This window comes from Pararge aegeria, chromosome 19 (genome assembly GCF_905163445.1).
Source record: "Pararge aegeria chromosome 19, ilParAegt1.1, whole genome shotgun sequence".
Classification (NCBI taxonomy): Eukaryota; Metazoa; Arthropoda; class Insecta; order Lepidoptera; family Nymphalidae; genus Pararge; species Pararge aegeria.
This window is the reverse complement of record NC_053198.1, coordinates 3951650-3970826: the sequence shown is the minus strand read 5'-3', so window position 1 is coordinate 3970826 and position 19177 is coordinate 3951650. Positions and strand designations below refer to the sequence as shown.

Here is a 19177-nt window from a genome sequence, read left to right as displayed (position 1 = left end):
TTTATGCATTATATTTGCAGAGAATTTACAAGAGAGTTTGGAATAAAAGTATTAGTAATCATTCAACTTACAACCTTCCCCCAATATACGACAATTTAATGTATTTCACAGCCATAATGATTTTAATGGAACCTGTAACAATCGTTGCTCTAATCCCACGGAAAATTCAAGTTACGTAAGTCGGTCAGTCGGGTAGTCGGTAGATTCCGGTAGCTTTCACTTATCTATATTTTTATCAAAGAGCATACAAGCACATGATTGCATAAAAAATATTTTAATTTTAATTTTAACGAGATTCGGTTTGTTTGCTAATATTAGTCTGCTTAGGATCTTTATTCTACGGTTTTAGGCGCATTTTGATACATTTTCTAAAGCTTAATCAATAAAAAGATATGACGAAACATAATTCGCAAAGTACGAATGTTTAAATTTACCGCTTTTATGTACTAAAATTTGATTTGAGAACCCCCTTATTCGAAGCGTTGTTGTGAATCCAATATGGCGTTATCTGATGTTTTAATATTTTGAAGGTACGTCAATTTGACGATTCTATAATGTGTAATCCGGTAAATATCTTGTTTTTAGAAAGTTTTTACCATGAGGGTGTTATTTACGTTCAACATTGTGTATTTAAATAAGTTTATAAAGTGTAGTGAAAGGCTTACAGATTGTATTGTTTTGTTTGTGATTTCCGATAATTTAGCGATCCATTGTCATTTAAAAAAATAATTTTAATAATAATGAACTGTTCCACACCGAATTAATGAGTGAGTAAAGTAAAATAGCAGTGTATTTCTAAATTCATTGATGGATTTGATGGATGCGAGAAGTAAGGCATCTACCAGTTCTAATTACAGTAATTAAAAGGGCCTATGGTGATTATTTTGAGTGGCGAGATTTATTATTTTTAATAATATATGATGTATTGTTGCAGAAGTGTATAAGTTTTAATACAAATGGGAGTGATATAAACAAATAAGCCGGTGCATAGGATAAGCGCCCGAAAATCTGATTGATTTTTTGAGTATACATTAACAATTGCGTTGGCTAACATGACAGATACAAGACGAAGAGTCAAACTTTACGCTCTGAACGCAGACCGACAGTGGGATGACAGAGGAACGGGCCATGTGTCGTCATGCTATGTGGAAAGGCTAAAAGGAACATCATTGCTGGTCAGGGCAGAGTCTGATGGTACACTCTTGCTGGAAAGTAAGATACAGCCTGACACAGCCTACCAAAAACAGCAGGACACTTTGATAGTATGGTCTGAGGGTGACAATTTTGACTTAGCATTAAGTTTTCAAGAAAAAGCTGGCTGCGATGAGATATGGGAGAAAATATGTCAGGTAATATTTTTTTTATTAATATTTTTAATAATTGGTGTGGTTAAATAATAATTGCATTTTAACTTAGGTCTGTAACAAAGTTATGAATTACTGTACATTTGTATTGTTTCTTTTTATTTATGAATAAATAGAACCTTTTATACATCTAAGATTTTTTAGTGGAAAGTGTTGCTTCCAATTTAAAATTGAATATCAGCTGAAATAAAAGTTAATAACAACATACATCTCTGATTTTGCTGACATTTCTGATGTTGCTGTTAAAGCCAAATGAATGGGTGGGCCGCTTAAAATTAATTCTCAATATAAGTACCCTAAACATAAGTAAGGTTTAGAAGAAAAGCTTGAGAAAGGGCCCTGAAATTTGATGATCATATTCCTTAAAGAGAAGCAAAATGGGGATTGAAACTTGTACACAGTTAGTGTTTTTATTTCATCTAAAAGCATGTTATTATGTTACTTTGGTGTACAAATAATTAAAATATTTCATAAATACAAAATTTGATTTTTTTATAAAATTCAGCACTGCAATTTAAATTTTCCAAATTGCTTACAGGTTATTTTTAATCTGGGTAATTGTTTTAGTTATCCACATTGAATTATAGTCGCAGGCATCAGCTAATGAACCTAAGATAAAAGAAACTAACAGTCCTCATCCTTCACAATGAGGAATATTAGGGTGCTTTCTCCTTTCAGATACTGGACTGAAAGGAGAACAGCAGTAGAATTCTTTATCTAATAAAACTTAATTTGAAACATTACATAATCTATGCAACATGCTATATGAGCTGCTTTTTTGTAATAGGTACAAGGCAAAGATCCATCAGTTGAAATAACACAAGATATAGTTGAGGAGTCTGAAGATGAACGCTTTGATGAGATGTCAGATAGTGTTCAGCCTGTGGAACTACCAGCATGTGAAATGGGAAGATTAGAGGACATAAGTGAACTAGTGAACAGCTGTCTTGTCTCACCAAACAGGAAAGACAAGCTAGCCGCAGCCCTAGAGACCCAGCACTATATAAAGAAACTGCTTAACCTCTTCCATATGTGTGAGGATGTTGAAAATGTTGAGGGTTTACATCATCTCTATGAGATATTTAAAAGTATATTCCTCTTGAACAAAAACACTCTTTTTGACACAATGTTTGCGGATGACACAATATTTGATGTTGTTGGTTGTTTAGAGTATGACCCCAGTTTACCACAGCCCAAAAAGCACAGAGAGTACCTTAGGGAGCTAGCAAAATTCAGAGAGGCCATTCCTATAAAGAATAAAGATTTGCTAGCAAAAATACATCAGACATACAGAGTACAATATATACAAGAGATTGTTTTACCGACCCCCACAGTTTTCGAGGACAATCTCCTAAGCACATTGTCCAGTTTTATATTTTTTAATAAAGTAGAAATAGTGAAACTTATAGAGGAGGATGAGAAATTTCTAACAGATCTATTCAAAATGCTTATGGACGAAAAAACCGGAGACACTAAGAGGCGAGATTTGGTTCTATTTTTAAAAGAGTTTTGTAATTTTTCACAAAATCTGCAACCACAAGATAAAGATGCTTTTTACAAGACACTAGTTTCACTGAGGATCCTGCCAGCTTTAGAGATAACACTAAGCATAGATGATCAGAAAACCAAGACTGCATCTATAGATATTTTGACGTACATAGTTGAGTTTTCACCATCTGTTGTCAGAGACTATACATTACAACAGGCTAACAATACAGAAGAGGTTAGTACATTTCTTATATTTTACTAAAGTTCTCTTGATGCAAGACCGTAGGTTTGCTTGTCTTGTAATGTAAATGCACGCAGCCATAGATTTGTTTGTTTCATCACCATCTTCAAACTACTGCATATTTTTTTATAAATTCTTTCACAATTAGAAAGCTTTTTTATTTTGAAATAAACTTATTACATATCACTAACAATAAGATTTCAGTCTGAAATAATGGTATTGGTCTTAGTCACCAGTTGTACAGATATACCATGTTGTACAAAACTACCAGAGTAAGTAAGTAGATTTTAAAAAGTCCAAAATGTCACATATTACTGGAGAACTAGTATTTAATAAAATGTGAATGCTGTTTGCATGTGCACTGTGCATTTTCATTTCAGTTAATAAAATTTTAATCAATATTAATAACTTTATTACTTGAAGATGACATGGAAATCATAAGTAAACTCATGCAATCTTTAATCCAGCAACAAATGTCCTTTAACATATTATCATGTGAATATTAATTACCACACAAAATTATCATCATGGCTCATCTTTTGCCCTATGTTAGTTATCAATCTAATCCAAAATATTCAGATTGATGATTAAATATATTCATGCTACCTTTTTCCTTATGACCACTTTTTACAAAGATGGGTCTACCATCTGCACTCCTCAGTCTGTATAAAACAGTTACTGATTATTTAAATTCATTATTGGGCATAATTTGTTGATTACAAATAGTAAGGGTGTAATTGCAGTTACATTATGAAAATAATATTGAACAAAGTGTTGTTCGTAGTACATATGGGGCCCTTTATACAAATTACAAGTAGGTAGTCTATGTGCTACTTATTTATAAAAGTACATTTTCTTATTTGTCTTTTTCAGGAACAAATGTTATTAAATATTGTGATAGAACAGATGCTTAGGGATCAGGACCCTGAGCTGGGTGGTGCAGTACAGCTAATGGGTGTCCTACGTATCTTACTTGATCCAGAAAGTATGCTCGCATCAGTAAATAAGAGTGAAAAGGCAGACTTCCTTAATTTCTTCTACAAACATAGCATACAGACGCTTATAGGTATGTATAAGCCTGTACTATTAGTATCAATCAAATGTTATAATTTTTCGAAATTAGTGTGCTTCAATGCGCAGCATTCTATAAGTTAAATAGTATTAACTTAATTATAAGTTACTCTGTATGTAAGTCTGTTTTTGTTGTTCTTGTAAATAAATATATTCTATTCTCTTCAAAATTCTCTACAATATTCTCGCCTATATTTTCGTAAAGTGTTATACATACTTACTACATTGTATCTGACGGAAGATTGGCGCAGTGGGCAGCGACCCTGCTTTCTGAGTGTCGTGCCGGCCGTGGGTTCGATTCCCATTCCCTGGATAATATTTGTGTAATGAACATGAATGTTTTTCAGTGTCTGGGTGTTTTTCTATATATTATAAGTATTTATGTATATTATTCATCAAAAATATTCATCAGTTATCTTAGTACCCCACAAGCTACGCTTACTTTGGGAATAGATGGCGATGTGTGTATTGTCGTAGTATATTATATTTATTATGTATATAACAAAACAAAACAACCCGCTTTTGAACAAATCCAAATTGTCCTACACTACATCCAATTTGTTCAAAAGCGGGTAAACTTCATGTAACGAGAGAGTTGGATAGTAAAAGTGAATACTTATCAAGAAGTGTTAACTTATCAAGTCAACTTATACTTGAAACTCTAATTACTGATTGTAATTTATGTTTTAGCACCATTACTTGAGAACACAAGTGGGGAAAAGCCATTAAAAGAGGACTATCACACAGTACAGCTTTTGGGCCTGGTGCTCGAACTACTATCATTCTGTGTAGAACATCACACTTATCATATCAAAACGTGCATATTAAATAAGGTAAGCAGCAGTTTTACTAACATCTAAAAACATGCAGTTTCAGTTCTGGATTATGTAGCTAATACATTTCACAAATTTTAGCAACAGATGTTACCTGCAGTATGCAGCTTCAGCTTAGGTGTGTTGCTAGTTATTTGTCTTTGCAATGAATTAAAGTATTTCAATAATTATAATTAAAAAAAAAATATATATTAATTTGGTGCAATAACAAATGTCCTATTCAGAGAATATGCGACTTGAGGTGGTATCTATATCACAAGCTACGCTTACTTTGCGGCTAGATGGCAATGTGTGTATTGTCATAGTATATTTAACTTATTTGTTTATTAAGTGATTGAAGCAAACATTGGTAACAAACTCTATCACATTTATAATATTTTAGTATGGATATCATGCCTGAAAGAGATTTCTACTAAGCGATAAGGCTGCCTTTTTGTGGTGTACAAAAAATGTGTATAAATAAATAAATAAAGAAAATCACGCGTATACTATCGCATTTATAATATTATAGTATAGATATCACACATATCCACAAGATGAGTATCCCTTTATGTTAAACCTACTTACTCTAATTCCAGGACCTCCTGCGTCGCATACTTGTGCTTATGAGATCGACCCACACATTTTTAGTCCTCGGCGCACTAAGGTTTATGAGGAAAATAATTGCACTAAAAGATGAATATTACAACCGATACATTATAAAGGGAAATCTATTCGCACCAGTCATTGACGCTTTCCTTAGAAATAATGGCAGGTAGGTACTTGTTTTTTTAAATTCTATTCTAATTCTAAAGAGAAGGATCCAATCCACACATTAAAAAAAAAAATGAAATGAAACAAAGAAAAAGAATTTTGAAGTATTTTGGAGACAATTAAAACAAATAAATTACGTAATAGCTATGCAGTTTATTTCACTTCAACACTTCACACACTTCACCTGATAGCACCCTTCAAATATCAGATGCATGAATGAATGAATTTATATATTTATATGAAAGTTGCAATAGTAGTTCATGCATTGCGCATGAAATACTATTCCAACTATTCTGACTTTATGCAACATTTATTCGTGACTGAAAACTCAAAAGAGAATTTAAAATTGTGTTAAATTTATGCGTTTACATGACGTAACGTGATTTTGTAGTAAATCTGTTTACTTATCACTTCTCTTCGTTTTCTAGAGTTAGTTCTATGGAGTTGTTATCAGATTCCACTAGAGACAACTTCTTTAGTCTTTATTTATATTATTAATCTCATGAAATCTAAAATAATTTAATTATTTTCAGGTATAATTTATTAGATTCTGCCATACTAGAGTTATTTGAGTTTATAAAGTTGGAGGATATCAAATCGCTGTGTTCGCATGTTGTGGAAAACTATGGCAAGATCTTAGAGGATGTTGAATATGTACAAACGTTTAAGGCTTTAAAGACGCGATATGAACAGCATCAGGACAAATTAAAAGAAAGGGAGAGAGGTGAGTTCAACTTTATAATACTTATTTTTAACGATTTTTTGAGAAAGATAATTGATTTAAAATTTGAATTGATTAAGCTTCCAACTTCTAAACATATTTATTAAATATGATGAACTTGCCTTCAATCATAACTTGGTCCTATTTTTGTTTCTTTTGAAATTTGTTTTTGTTTCTACTTTTTAAATCTTGCTGGGATTTAATTTTCCTGGAATAAAAAGTTCTGTCCTATCTTCAAGATGCCAGCGATCACAATGCAAAATTTCGTCGAGCCCGATTTCTTTGATAACTCTCAGGTGTGTAGGTTTCGTCGTGATGTTTTCCTTAACTGTTAAAGCAAACGATATTTAAAAACGCTCATAACTCAAAAAATATAGGTGCATGCTCGGGAGCGAACACCACCAGGCTATCAATGCTTTGCCAATATCAAATTCAACATCCTAATATAGTGATTGTTGATAATGGCCGTATTTTTAAAAAGTATCGGGTAATTGCAGTGATGCAGTCAGTTGAAGATAGGCGCAAACAAATATACAGACTAATTTTTGCATTTATAATTATAGTATTGCTGGATTCTAAGACCGTAGAGATGAATTCCAGAATACAATGTTCCAGTGAGTGGCAGCGTGGCAGTAACGGAAGCGGTAGTGCCATCGCTGCTGCGCACGCGCTACAGACGGGAAGCACGGCAACCTGATGAGGAAGAGGAGATGTGGTTCAACGATGATGACGAGTTAGAGGACGAAGCGCCGCTGGACTCCGCGCAGCCACACACTCACACGCACACGCATCACGCGCTAGACGCTATCGGTAAATATTACACAGTTCACAGTTTTCTGACCTATTTCAGCCACGGCGGTCAATCTCCAGAGAATTTTTCAAACTAGGCGGCTGATATTATTGTGCACAAGTTTGTGCGTGAACACAGTTTCGCTCTATTCCGTCCGATCGGTAGATGGGTCGGGATGGGATAAAAGTATGTTTGTTACGAAATCACATTACATTTGAATTTATTTGCTTTCGTATACTATCTCATGCATGTTTACAACATATAAATAATCCTTCCTCTTAAATCCCCAATCACTATGTATTGCTGAAAACTGTATTAAAATACGTTGCGTAGTTCAAACGCTCTAACAGTACAAAACAGCAGACTGTTTGGTAATTTGTACAGATTTCTATGGCTGTATGCCATAAAGGACATAAAAAAATATATATCGGTGGTTTTATATAATCACATTAAGCAGTATCGGAAAGCCACCCTATGATCAACAACATGGCGGCCACCGACTATGCCTTTTTAAAAACATTGTTATAAAATAATTTTAAAACGTGGCCTTTAAATTTCTCTTTAGTCAGGCTTTTGAACTTTTAATTTATCTAGCATGTGTTTTTTATTTTCCAGGCAAAATAGTGGAAAAGAAGGTGTGCTCTAGCACCGAGAGTGCTAACGGCCCACGCGTGCTGCTGGGCGCGGCCAAACCGCCGCACACCGACGCTCAGGTATCCGCGCCCAGATTACTGAATAAGGTAAACCATACCTTAATATCAGACTATAAGTTGGTCGCAGATTGCCGTGCGAGCCGCACACAACACATTTATCAGTATTGAAAAACCCTTGGCGCGTTTAATGCCATCGAGTCGTGTTTACTGCCGTCATTTACTGTATACTGATAAATGCGTCGAGCTCAGGTATCCGCGCCCAGATTATTCAATAAGATAAAATACACCTTCATGCGAGACACTATAAGCTGGTCGCAGACTACCGGGCGAGCCGCACACAACACATTTATCAGTACTTAAAGCTCTTGACGCGTTTTTTGCCATCGAGTCGAACTTACTCGTGTCATTCACATTGTGTATATTGATAAATGCGTCAAGCTCATGTATCCGCGCCCAGATTATTCAATAAGATAAAATACACCTTCATACCAGACACTATAAGCTGGTCGCAGACTGCCGGGCGAGCCGCACGCAACACATTTATCAGTAGTCAAAGCTCTTGACGCGTTTTTTGCCATCGAATTATGCTTACTCGTGTCATTCACATTGTGTATATTGATAAATGCGTCAAGCTCATGTATCCGCGCCCAGATTATTCAATAAGATAAAATACACCTTCATACCAGACACTATAAGCTGGTCGCAGACTGCCGGGCGAGCCGCACGCAACACATTTATCAGTAGTCAAAGCTCTTGACGCGTTTTTTGCCATCGAATTATGCTTACTCGTGTCATTCACATTGTGTATATTGATAAATGCGTCAAGCTCATGTATCCGCGCCCAGATTATTCAATAAGATAAAATACACCTTCATACCAGACACTATAAGCTGGTCGCAGACTGCCGGGGAGCCGCACGCAACACATTTATCAGTAGTCAAAGCTCTTGACGCGTTTTTTGCCATCGAGTTGTGCTTACACGTGTCATTCACATTGTGTATACTGATAAATGCGTTGAGCTCAGATATCCGCACCCAGATTATAAAATAAGATAAAAGACACCTTTATACCAGATCTCATAAATTGGTCACTGGCGGCCGTTCCGAAATCAATGATGCCTTTGTATTGGCCTCATATAAACTGATTCTCAAGCCTTTCCTAACAGGAGGGTTAGCCCATGATCACGTTGGGCAGACGGGTTTGTAATCGCAGTAGATAATAGTTTTGGCATAGAGAACGCTCGCTGCTGATTTTCCACCTTTAGACGGCTCGTACGACACCTGCGTGAAGAGCAGGGGTGGTGACAACAGTTTTCTAAACTGCCATCACCACACTGCACTGCCGTCATCGGTACTGCTTAAAGCAGTATTATATTAACATTGTTGACACATTTGGGACTAAAGTACATTCTTATTTTAAGTACCTCAAATTATGTCATAAAAATCTGTACTTTTAAAAGAATACTGCTGCCAATGATGGTAGTAAGCACACTGGAAATGCAATTTACTCTTCTTTCGTTTTAAGTTGACGAATTTAGTTTTCGCCATCAACTCACTTCTATGTTATATTTTACATGTAATGTACGCATCAAAAGTGCCATATATGTGTCTATCAGAATAAAGAAATGTTTGACTTTGACTTAGACTTCTATATGCAATGATGAAAAACATGAGTCATCGGGGCTGTGCTTTCACTAGATAGAATAATAAAATTTGTTACATTGTATATAGTGTTGATGTTGAAAAAGAGCAACTGCTGAGTTTTTGCCAGCTTCTCGGTAGAATCGATCTTTAAAAACCGGTGGTTAAGTTACTGCAAACACCAAATTGACTATTCAAAACGCTCATTCTTGAAATAAATAAATTTTGTTCTTTTAAATTGTTTACATTTACATAAATACCTACAGATTTTAGATATTTCCTTAGAATAATCCACAAGCCAGTCTCTTGTCTTTAAATTCGCCCACGTTCACGCAGAAACTTTTCTCATTTATAAAGGGTTATGCATTACATTGGACACATGGACGAAAGCTTTTGGCAAGATCTAGTCAAGAATATTTGTAAGATAAATATCCATTTAAAATCAATATAAGCTAACACTATATTATAAATATGCAGGGTCTGGTTGACTACGACGGCGATTCAGATGAAGAAGAAGAGGGTGGCGCGTCTAGTGGCAACCCTAGCAGCTCCAGTTCGACGGAAGAGCGCGACGCGAAACGACCGCGCCTCGCGTAGTGTCAGACCATTCCACCCCTGAACGTTTCAAGGAATATAACCCACAGTCTCGCCCCACTGTGCAGAGGAGTGCCGTGAGATTACATACTATTTATTACCGAGAGAACGGACGTGAATGTCCTTGTAGTACATATTATATTTTTTGGTATCCATCGTCTAGGAGCAGATTTAGTAGCGTCGCGGAAGTTAATTTTATGAATTAAAACCTAAAGGGATGGTTAAAATCTGTACGGGATAATATAAGATCAAATTAAGGAGGCTTTAGATTGGCTTGAAATGACTATCCCACTTCTGATGTCTAAATATTCTGAATTATGTACATATGTACCTTTTTTTGGTAGCCATCTTGTAGCAGATTTAACAGAGGTGAGTTCAAAGGAAAGGACAGTAAGTTTACTGTTTAATATGTAGTATAAAAGAAACTGATTAAGTCAAAACACAAAGTTACCATCTCATCGTAACTGAGAATTTTGGTACTGTACATTATTGGTAACAATCGTCTAGGAGCAGACTTTCTAGCATTGCGATAGTCGTATTAATTGTTTATTTATCGTATGTAAAGAAACAATGAAATGCTTTGCGTTACAAAATCAAACGCACCTAGCGTGACCATCCCACTTCTGAAATGGGACAGACAAAATAAAACTTATTCAAGGAATACTCCATATTGTATGATATAATATGGCTAGAGTGGTGGCTAGGCTAGGCTGCATTGGTTTTTGGGTACTCCATCTTCCGTGCGCCGGTAAATATAATAGCCCAGAAAAAGGACACAAAATTAGATTTAGAGTTTATATTATATTACAGTCTCGTATTGGTTAGTTCGACTGCTGATTGCAGGGACATAGTTTTAAGGGGATGCGCAAACCTAGTCACATTTTTTCACCGATATGGGATTAGTACACAGGAAATAGAATGCAGTGTCTGGTCACTGTAACTGGCCCCCATTCACAAACAAATGTTATGTTTAAGTTTTCCCAAGCTGTTTGATATAGAGTTCTTAAATTTATTTGTTTCGAAACTGGTGTAACCTAAATAGGAAACCAAATCCTGTACTCTATACTGATCCTATGGGCGGTTTCTGCGTATGAAGCATTGAATACATACTATATACGCAACCGTGTCTAAAAGTGTCTACTACACGTTTGCGCAGCGCCTTAAGTTTGTTACGGCCACTATAAAATGTAAATACAAATAAAGTGACTCGATTTCACTTGTAGTGTTTGAAGAGGTTTTATATGTTATTTTAGTGTATTATGGTCTGAGAGCTGGTGAAAGGTTTGTTAGAAGCGCATTTGCAAATGCGATTTCTTGACATTTAGTGCTATAAGTTCATCATCTCGAACGTCCAGCATATTCGTTTATACTTGGACAAAGTTGGTGTACCCATAGCGACAGTCACAGACTTGCATAAGCATAAACTTGGAAAGCTACATTATTTTACAGGCCGTCAATACATACAATTTCTTCATTATTACCATCCTCAGTCTATTAATGTCAATGGCATGGTACGAATCAAATTTTATGACTTCTGGAACTACTTGCGTTTCGATGCGCAGAGTTTAAAATAAAGTTAGAATCGAACTACAATGGAACATGTCTTCTCCGTCACAGGAGAAGGATTTTGAGCATTACATATAAACGTGGAATAACTTGGTACTTTTATTCATTGTTTTGTCACACTAACTGATGCCAAGCTACAAATGTCAGAGCTTGACAAATCACTGAATAACTGCTATTCCGACGTCATTCCATGTTTTATACAGTTGAAACCCTCGAAGCTGTTCCCGTGCATGTTTGACGGTCTTCAACAATTGCAAACAAATCGTTCACCACCTCTCCACCTGTAGTGATAATTGTAATCAGACGAAAAAAGTAGACTTACGATCGCTTGTATAGAAAAGAAATGTGAGATAATTTCAACGTTTAGTTTACGATTATTCATCCCTAGTGTGAGTTTTTAAAGTGACCTAGGGCTGATTTTTCAATCATTCATTTACCGGTTTTAGTTATAAATTTTATAGATTTCCTAGTAAAATTATTCCTTAGTAAAGTTCATGTGGCGATTGAAAAATATGCCCTAAAAATGGTCAAACTTTAGCGTCCAATCTCGTCTGCGGTGGCATGATTTCAAGGAAGAGTGGCATATTACAAGAGTTGATAAGACCGGCGCTGTCTGATTGAACGTAAACGCAATTTTGCACGCAATCTCGGACGCAGGTTTGAAGCCTTAGTAAGTTAGGTCCCAGCTTAGCGCGAGTTTAAGAGTTATAGTTAACGTATATATGACACTTTGTGTGGACGACCATAGACACTATCAAAGTAATTTGCCAACACTATACTAAGCTTAAAAATTATCAATGCCTCGTATGTTAACTTATTAACTTATACTAGGGGCACTAACGGTTTTTAGCTGTTGTGAGATGTTATTACCTCCTCTAAAAACGGTTTAATCTGACTGGTGTTCATAATATTTATGGAAAAGCATATAGCTGATTCGTGCATAAAATCCGTGCTTTATGATTGGCTAAAATATGTTCGTCAACCAAGTACTATGACATCTTACATATTATTTGGTCGGCCCGAAGTTTGCTCTTTAATATCATTGAATTCGAACTCGATGGCACTCACCGAAATTATTTGGTTTGCAAACTTTGCTTACTTTTGTTGCGCCAGCGTATGCCACGCAAGCACATTCTTTTGCGAAACCAAAAATTCTATCTATATAAGCACATTTTAGGAATTCGTTTTTACGTCGTCAACAATTTTTGTTTGCAAACAAATGCGCGTGCGTAACGAACTATCGCGCACGTAAATTAGCATAAAGCGTATTTCTTGAGAAAATTTCTCTTAAAAACATTATTTTTGCAGCCCATCGTTACTTTGAGTCAGGTCAACTTAGTCCGCTTTTACCATTGATGTAAATTAAAAAAATTGTATTACTTTTACTTCGAGGATATTTACGTATTTTACCTCGGAGGTAATAACCTCGCACTAAAATGTAGTGACTAAAAGTACAAAAGGGTTCAGGATAATGGGATTTGTGTTTAATTCTATTAGAAATATCGGTCTCCGTGAGTTATAAATTATTAAATGTATATACTAAACTATGTGCTTGTTTGACACAACAAAAACAGAATTGTTCTAAAGCTGATCTCAACATGACTTCATTTGTCTCGAAAGTATCTCGTAGTCAAGTGTGATCGGTGTGTGCTATGGCGTCATTTTATTTTTTGGTTATGTTAAAGAGACATTCCCAATGTACTTCTAACGTTATACCTGTCTCACATATGTTTATCTATTTTTTAGTCATCTTTAATTTAATTTAATTTAAAATTTTTGTCCAGAGCTTATCCTTAGATCTCGTTTCTGATTCCTGTCATCTTTTCTACTACTGTCTTACACTGCTCGCCCAGGAGTGTTGTTCTTTAATTTAAAAACCCCACCGCATTGGTTAACATTGCAACTTATACCGTGGGTACTGATATTCTATGACATTCAATTCTTTACTTCACACTTGCAAAAGAATGAAGTACGTACGTCAGAGATATGATGACTTCATTATAATGACTTCAAAGTGATTTATAACTGTTATTTTTAACGTTAAACAATGCATAAAATTTGTTTATTCTACGCATTACCAGTTTTAGAATGATTCTGTTATATTATAATGCTGGATATCGTCAATGTTTACAAGTATTTATCTCTCCGCAATATTCGCTACGCATATATGCCTCTGTTTGGATCAATATTATCAGATTTGGTTTACGTGGTTCATTTGGCGATAATTAGATAGCACTGACCGAGATGTATACAAATACATAATGAATGATCTGTTCACATCTCTGAGCAAGTTTATTGAACATTAATGGAAAATACGTAAGTCCTGGATAGACCTAAAATTGAATACTATTAGAAGAAAAATGAAGGATTGCAATAATAATGGTTTTCCCAGGGGTGGGTACATTTTCATTATTTGATAACTCTGTCGAAATTTCGCATACGTAAAATGCCCGCAGATAGTGATGATTCGTATACGTAGCGCGTGGGTATTCCGCACAGGCGGGGTAGCGACCAATGTAATTAAGCGGACAACGTTACGACAAATGAAAATGCTCCCAGTATTCATTTAATACTGAAGTAGATAGAACATCGTTTCTTTTATTATATTACGCATTTTTTATGTAATGTATGTGATAAAAGATATCTGATTGAGAACGGTTTATTTTATTACAAGATTAACATAGTTTTATCAATATTATTACACTGTAAATAACAATATTATAGATTCTTTTTTATATCATAGTTTATGGCGATCCATTCAGACATGCGCTGGTGTCAAGTCGTTCTCTACGCAAACAAGGACCAGTTTAGGTTCCACCAATTTTATAGTTGAAAGATGGTATGACACATCAACTATGAGACAATAAAACATTGTATGATATTTACACGCTCGTGATCTTAGAGTACTATTTTTTTATTGTCAGAACTCCTAATTAACCTTGTTTTTGAAGCCGTAATGGAGTCCAATTTTATGCCAGAGTATGTAAATCGCTGGTACATAAAGTGTGACCTTGAAATGAGAAATTTTTGGTTAATTTTAGTTTTGAAGCGTGCAAATTTCATACTCATCTCTAAGAGTTGGTGGAATCTACAGTGAAGATTGTGATGTACCATAGTCTATGTCCGTTTTCACAAATATTGCAATGTAATAAAAAAAAAAACATAAAATCCCCCCCCCCAGTTGGCAGGATTGAGTGTACTCTAGTAACATGCCAGAACCGTGTTCAAAACATAAAGCTTTCATCAAGCATCCTCTCAAAATTTGCCAGAATCTGACCAGCTATAATATCATATCAAGCACAGTCGGCAACATGATAAGGAATGTAAACAAACTTTGATGTCAACTGCGTGCGGGAGAAAGGGACATTTGGTATCTCTAACGTTTTATCGCATCGTTAACATTATGTATCTCTTCTGGCTGGTAGTGCTAAAGCTATTCAAGTGAAATTGTTTTACCAGATATTTTGTTTGAGAACATTTTATAAGTGATGACAATTTTACATACATAACTAAATGTTCAACAGCGAGAAATGTTACGCACTAAAAGCAATTTCGATGCGCACCAAAATAAACGAATTATTGACCATTTAGACACCACGTATTAACGGTCAATAATTCGTTATTCGCTTTTAATTGAACATCTACTTGCGAAATTTCGAACGAAGCGTAGACAATTGTCTGGGAGTGGGCTAACAAAAATTATACTGTATCCGTTTCATCATGGGAAGATAAAGTAGAAATAAGTAATTTTCCACTCTTAACTTTTTAACGCAAACTAATCGCGCGATGTCAAATCAATTTTCATAGCCAATTATAATCAGTCTTTTGATCTTAGTCCTAATAATATCTTTAGTTTAAATTTAATTTTATATGGTTCCAGTGATAGTGAATTATGCGAGTGAATTATGAAATTGCTTTGCCTGATGAGTCTTAATTTTGCACGTTGCGTGCGATGGAATAGAGCAGTTGAAATCTCCGTCCTTTAATCTCGAACGCAATAGCGTCGATATTTGTTTTCATACTATGATATGATATGAGATGTTATATTGTTTGCCTTGCTGTAGTGAAACGACAATGTCTTCTGTTGTCAATTGTCTGGACGGTCGCCATTAAAATGGTCTGATATGCCATCGCTTTACACAACATCCACACGTGTGCCACTAATTTCTCATTATAATAGAGCGTGTTTATATATTGACCGATAATTTTAACACGCGGCTGTACTAAATAGGGATCTTATATCTATAAGCACTAAACAAGAAAAACAGAGTTTTTTGGTATCCCTTAGTGTAAGATTTGTAGTCTAATTCACTATAACGTCAGATAAAAATGGTACTTATTTACCTGGCTGCAATGCTCAAATTCGTCCACACGGCTATAGTCAGTGCGGAACATACTATGTAAAGTAAAAATTGCAAGCACAGAATTTTCGGCTCTAAAACGACCAAAATTAAGCCCATTTTACTTTAACGTTGTAGTGTGTTGTGCAAATCATACTAAGGGCATAATACGTAACGTTTTAAATCTTTGATAAAATATAATAGTAGGCCTACTGATGATATATTTACAGAGCACTCATTATGTAATGCACATTGCTCTTGTATTATTCATGAATGTGTAGTTATTAAGGCCTCCTACGTGAGCGATTTACAATGAAAAATAGTAAAATGAATCTAACACTCCTTGTTTTGAAACTTTTAACAAGGACAATTACGTTCATTCTATCTTGACCTTATATTGCACCGATACTCGATAAATACGAATGCTTGAGAAGTGTGTAATCGTGTAATCGTGTAATCTCTTGAGTTTTAAACGTTTACCGGTATTTCTTCACTTGTGCAGTAACGTTTTTCTTGAAATAACTTTATTCCTAAACTTCATCGTTTTTCAGAACACCTCCGTAATCGCATTTAAGTATCGATATTGTTTTTATAGATAATGGAAATTAACTGCCAATTTTATTTCACATATGCATTCTTTAACTGTCCTAAAGAACTTGCTGAAATAACCAAAAATGTTCATATAAATTCAGTCATTTAATAGTGACTTTTATGATATCCTACTGCTGGGCAGAAGCCCTTCTCTATTATTGAAAAGGGATAAATAGGTCCGACCCTCCTTTGTGGGTTGGTGGGCTTCAAAAATTGCCAAGGTGCCAAGTTGGTGTCAAGACTGTTGTACAAAAATCTCTAAAAGAAGCTAAAATAACATGTCTAAAAGAAATGCTATCCTTTTCCACAAAGAGTAGAGATGAGACTGGTGCAAATTGTGTTGAATACAAAACTAAATTTAATGGACAGGTATAAAAATAGCCCTTATATTGTGTTGTACACGTTAAAGGATAGTACTATTTTTAGACTGGTCAATTAAGTTAAGAGATTTGTGTGCAACAGATCTCACATTACCTTTAGACCTGTCAATTTCGTTTCGGTACGAATGATTATGCATCATTGTCTCACAAATTCCATCGCGTTTTGTAGCATAGTATATCGCTCCCATAGGACTAAGCTTTGATCGCTTGAAAATCTAATGCATGTTTAGAAATCATATAATTTATTTGGTGTGTAATTTTAACTGTAATATACGTGATATATTTGTGTGATTTTTTTTATACTCATCGGCTATTTGTGGAAGACCTAACCGCTACAATGCTGTATTGTATTTTTTTTTGTATTAAAATAGCATGTGTATCTGCCCTAGAAATACATATCAATTTTATATATTTGACGAAGATATATTGATCTCTGTATTGATTACGACTATCATTTATATGTTAAATTAAACAGTGGACGGAAGTGATTAACATAATATTTGGTCAGGTATCACTTTTGTTTTATTACATATTAAAGCTGATATAATGCAATATGTTTTATACGATAAATGAACAGTAATATTTGAATTTGGACTTTTTTACTTACATAATAAGGTTGTTAGTTATACTGATTAGTAAAAGAGGACAAACGTTTATACAAAAAAGAGAAACAGTGAACAAAAAAGAGAAACAGTTATGATACCTGTCCAAAAAATTGAACCATATTTTCCTTTATATTGATCTTCCAATTATTTATAATTCATTTCGATTGAAATTAAAATAAAATAAGCATTGATGTACCATGCACAGTATATGCGAGACTAAAATTTATTATTACATACGTGGTATGGGTGTGTCAGAAAAAATTGTAAATAGACGTTTTATGGTAATACATTATTTTAAAGAAATCTGTCGAAACATCCACGTGTATAATAGCGTCTAGCTGTCAATTAGATTTATACCAATCTTATATTCCTTGAAATAATTTTCCGTATAATAATTATAATAATTAAAAAAAAAATGGATTTCTAGATGAAAGTAGACTGTAACAACTATTTTTTATCTGTCTAGGTGGATGACCATCATAAACTAATTTATACACAGAATAAAATAAATAGATTTACCTATTGGCAAGTTGTGTAAAATAAATAAGCTTACTATAATGCTAATATAGCAATATAAATATAAGGAAATACGATACGACAGTGTTTATTTTATTTGAAAATACCCCAGTCCAAATTAAATAGTTACTTGGTGGTACTAAAGGTAATTATGTAGCCCTTAAACTAAACGTAATAAACAGATAAAAAAATAGTGATATCCTTTTCCACATGATATAGTGTGAAAAGCACAGCTTTATTTTTAGACCCGTCAATTTCGCTTAGTTTCGAGATTTGTGTACAAAAGATTTTGCACTGCTATATTTAATTATTATAAATCAAATATGAATTTTGTAAAAGGTTCTCATCGAAGAGAGGTTTAAGAGCATAGACCTACCACGCTGCTGCGGGTAGTGGGTTTTAACAATTATTGTTATTAGTGATAATAACTGGGATCGATAGCTGAACGTGCTCTTCGTTTTATTTATATACAGAAAATCCATCGTACCTGTTATTATTATTATTATTATTATTATTATTTATTAGAATGGCGGTTGTATGATTTCTGAATAGAAAGATTTAGTACAATAACGTACCATTTGTCCAGTTTAGTTTCAAAATATAACTTCTTAAATTTGAACAGAAGAATTATTTATAAAAAGCAGATTATTTAGGATTAATTGAAGCTTAATATTTAACTTGGCTAGTTTGACTAGTCTTGAAAAGTTGACGACTAGATCGATATAAAATAACTTAAATGCGAAACTAGCAAATTCAAATATTGAGCTTCAATTTAATATAAATAGTATGGTTTCTGTGAATAATTCTTTTGTGCAAATTCAAGAAGTTACATTTTTAAATAGCAAACATTGTTGTAGCAGAGATTGTGTTTTGAATTAAAATTATTAAAATGTGTCTTGTAATAAATAATTGACGGATCTAAAAGCAGTGTCTTTCGCCAAAAAATACTTAAGTATAGAACCGCTTTAGGACCTGTTTAGTTTAAGGTTATCGTTAAAGAAAAGTATTCGTATAAAATGAAATGTTGCCAT

General features: G+C 34.4%; 1 protein-coding gene across 7 annotated transcripts; it reads left to right on the top strand.

Annotated features, from left to right (window-relative positions):
* The first annotated feature begins 486 nt into the window (after positions 1-486).
* On the top strand, positions 487-18191 carry LOC120632282 (serine/threonine-protein phosphatase 4 regulatory subunit 3). Of its 7 annotated transcripts, none has more exons than XM_039902111.1 (10): positions 487-530; positions 935-1349; positions 2152-3087; positions 3967-4159; positions 4855-4997; positions 5576-5751; positions 6284-6474; positions 7072-7281; positions 7877-8001; positions 10032-18191. In XM_039902111.1, the coding sequence occupies exons 2-10, from the start codon at positions 1053-1055 to the stop codon at positions 10149-10151; spliced, it is 2391 nt and encodes a 796-aa protein (XP_039758045.1). In that variant the 5' UTR covers positions 487-530; positions 935-1052; the 3' UTR covers positions 10152-18191. The 7 variants fall into 7 exon arrangements, with proteins under 7 accessions (XP_039758045.1, XP_039758049.1, XP_039758047.1 ...); XM_039902115.1 differs by having other exon boundaries at positions 500-566; positions 7087-7281; positions 7877-7974; XM_039902113.1 differs by having other exon boundaries at positions 500-566; positions 7087-7281.
* The last annotated feature ends 986 nt before the right edge of the window (positions 18192-19177 follow it).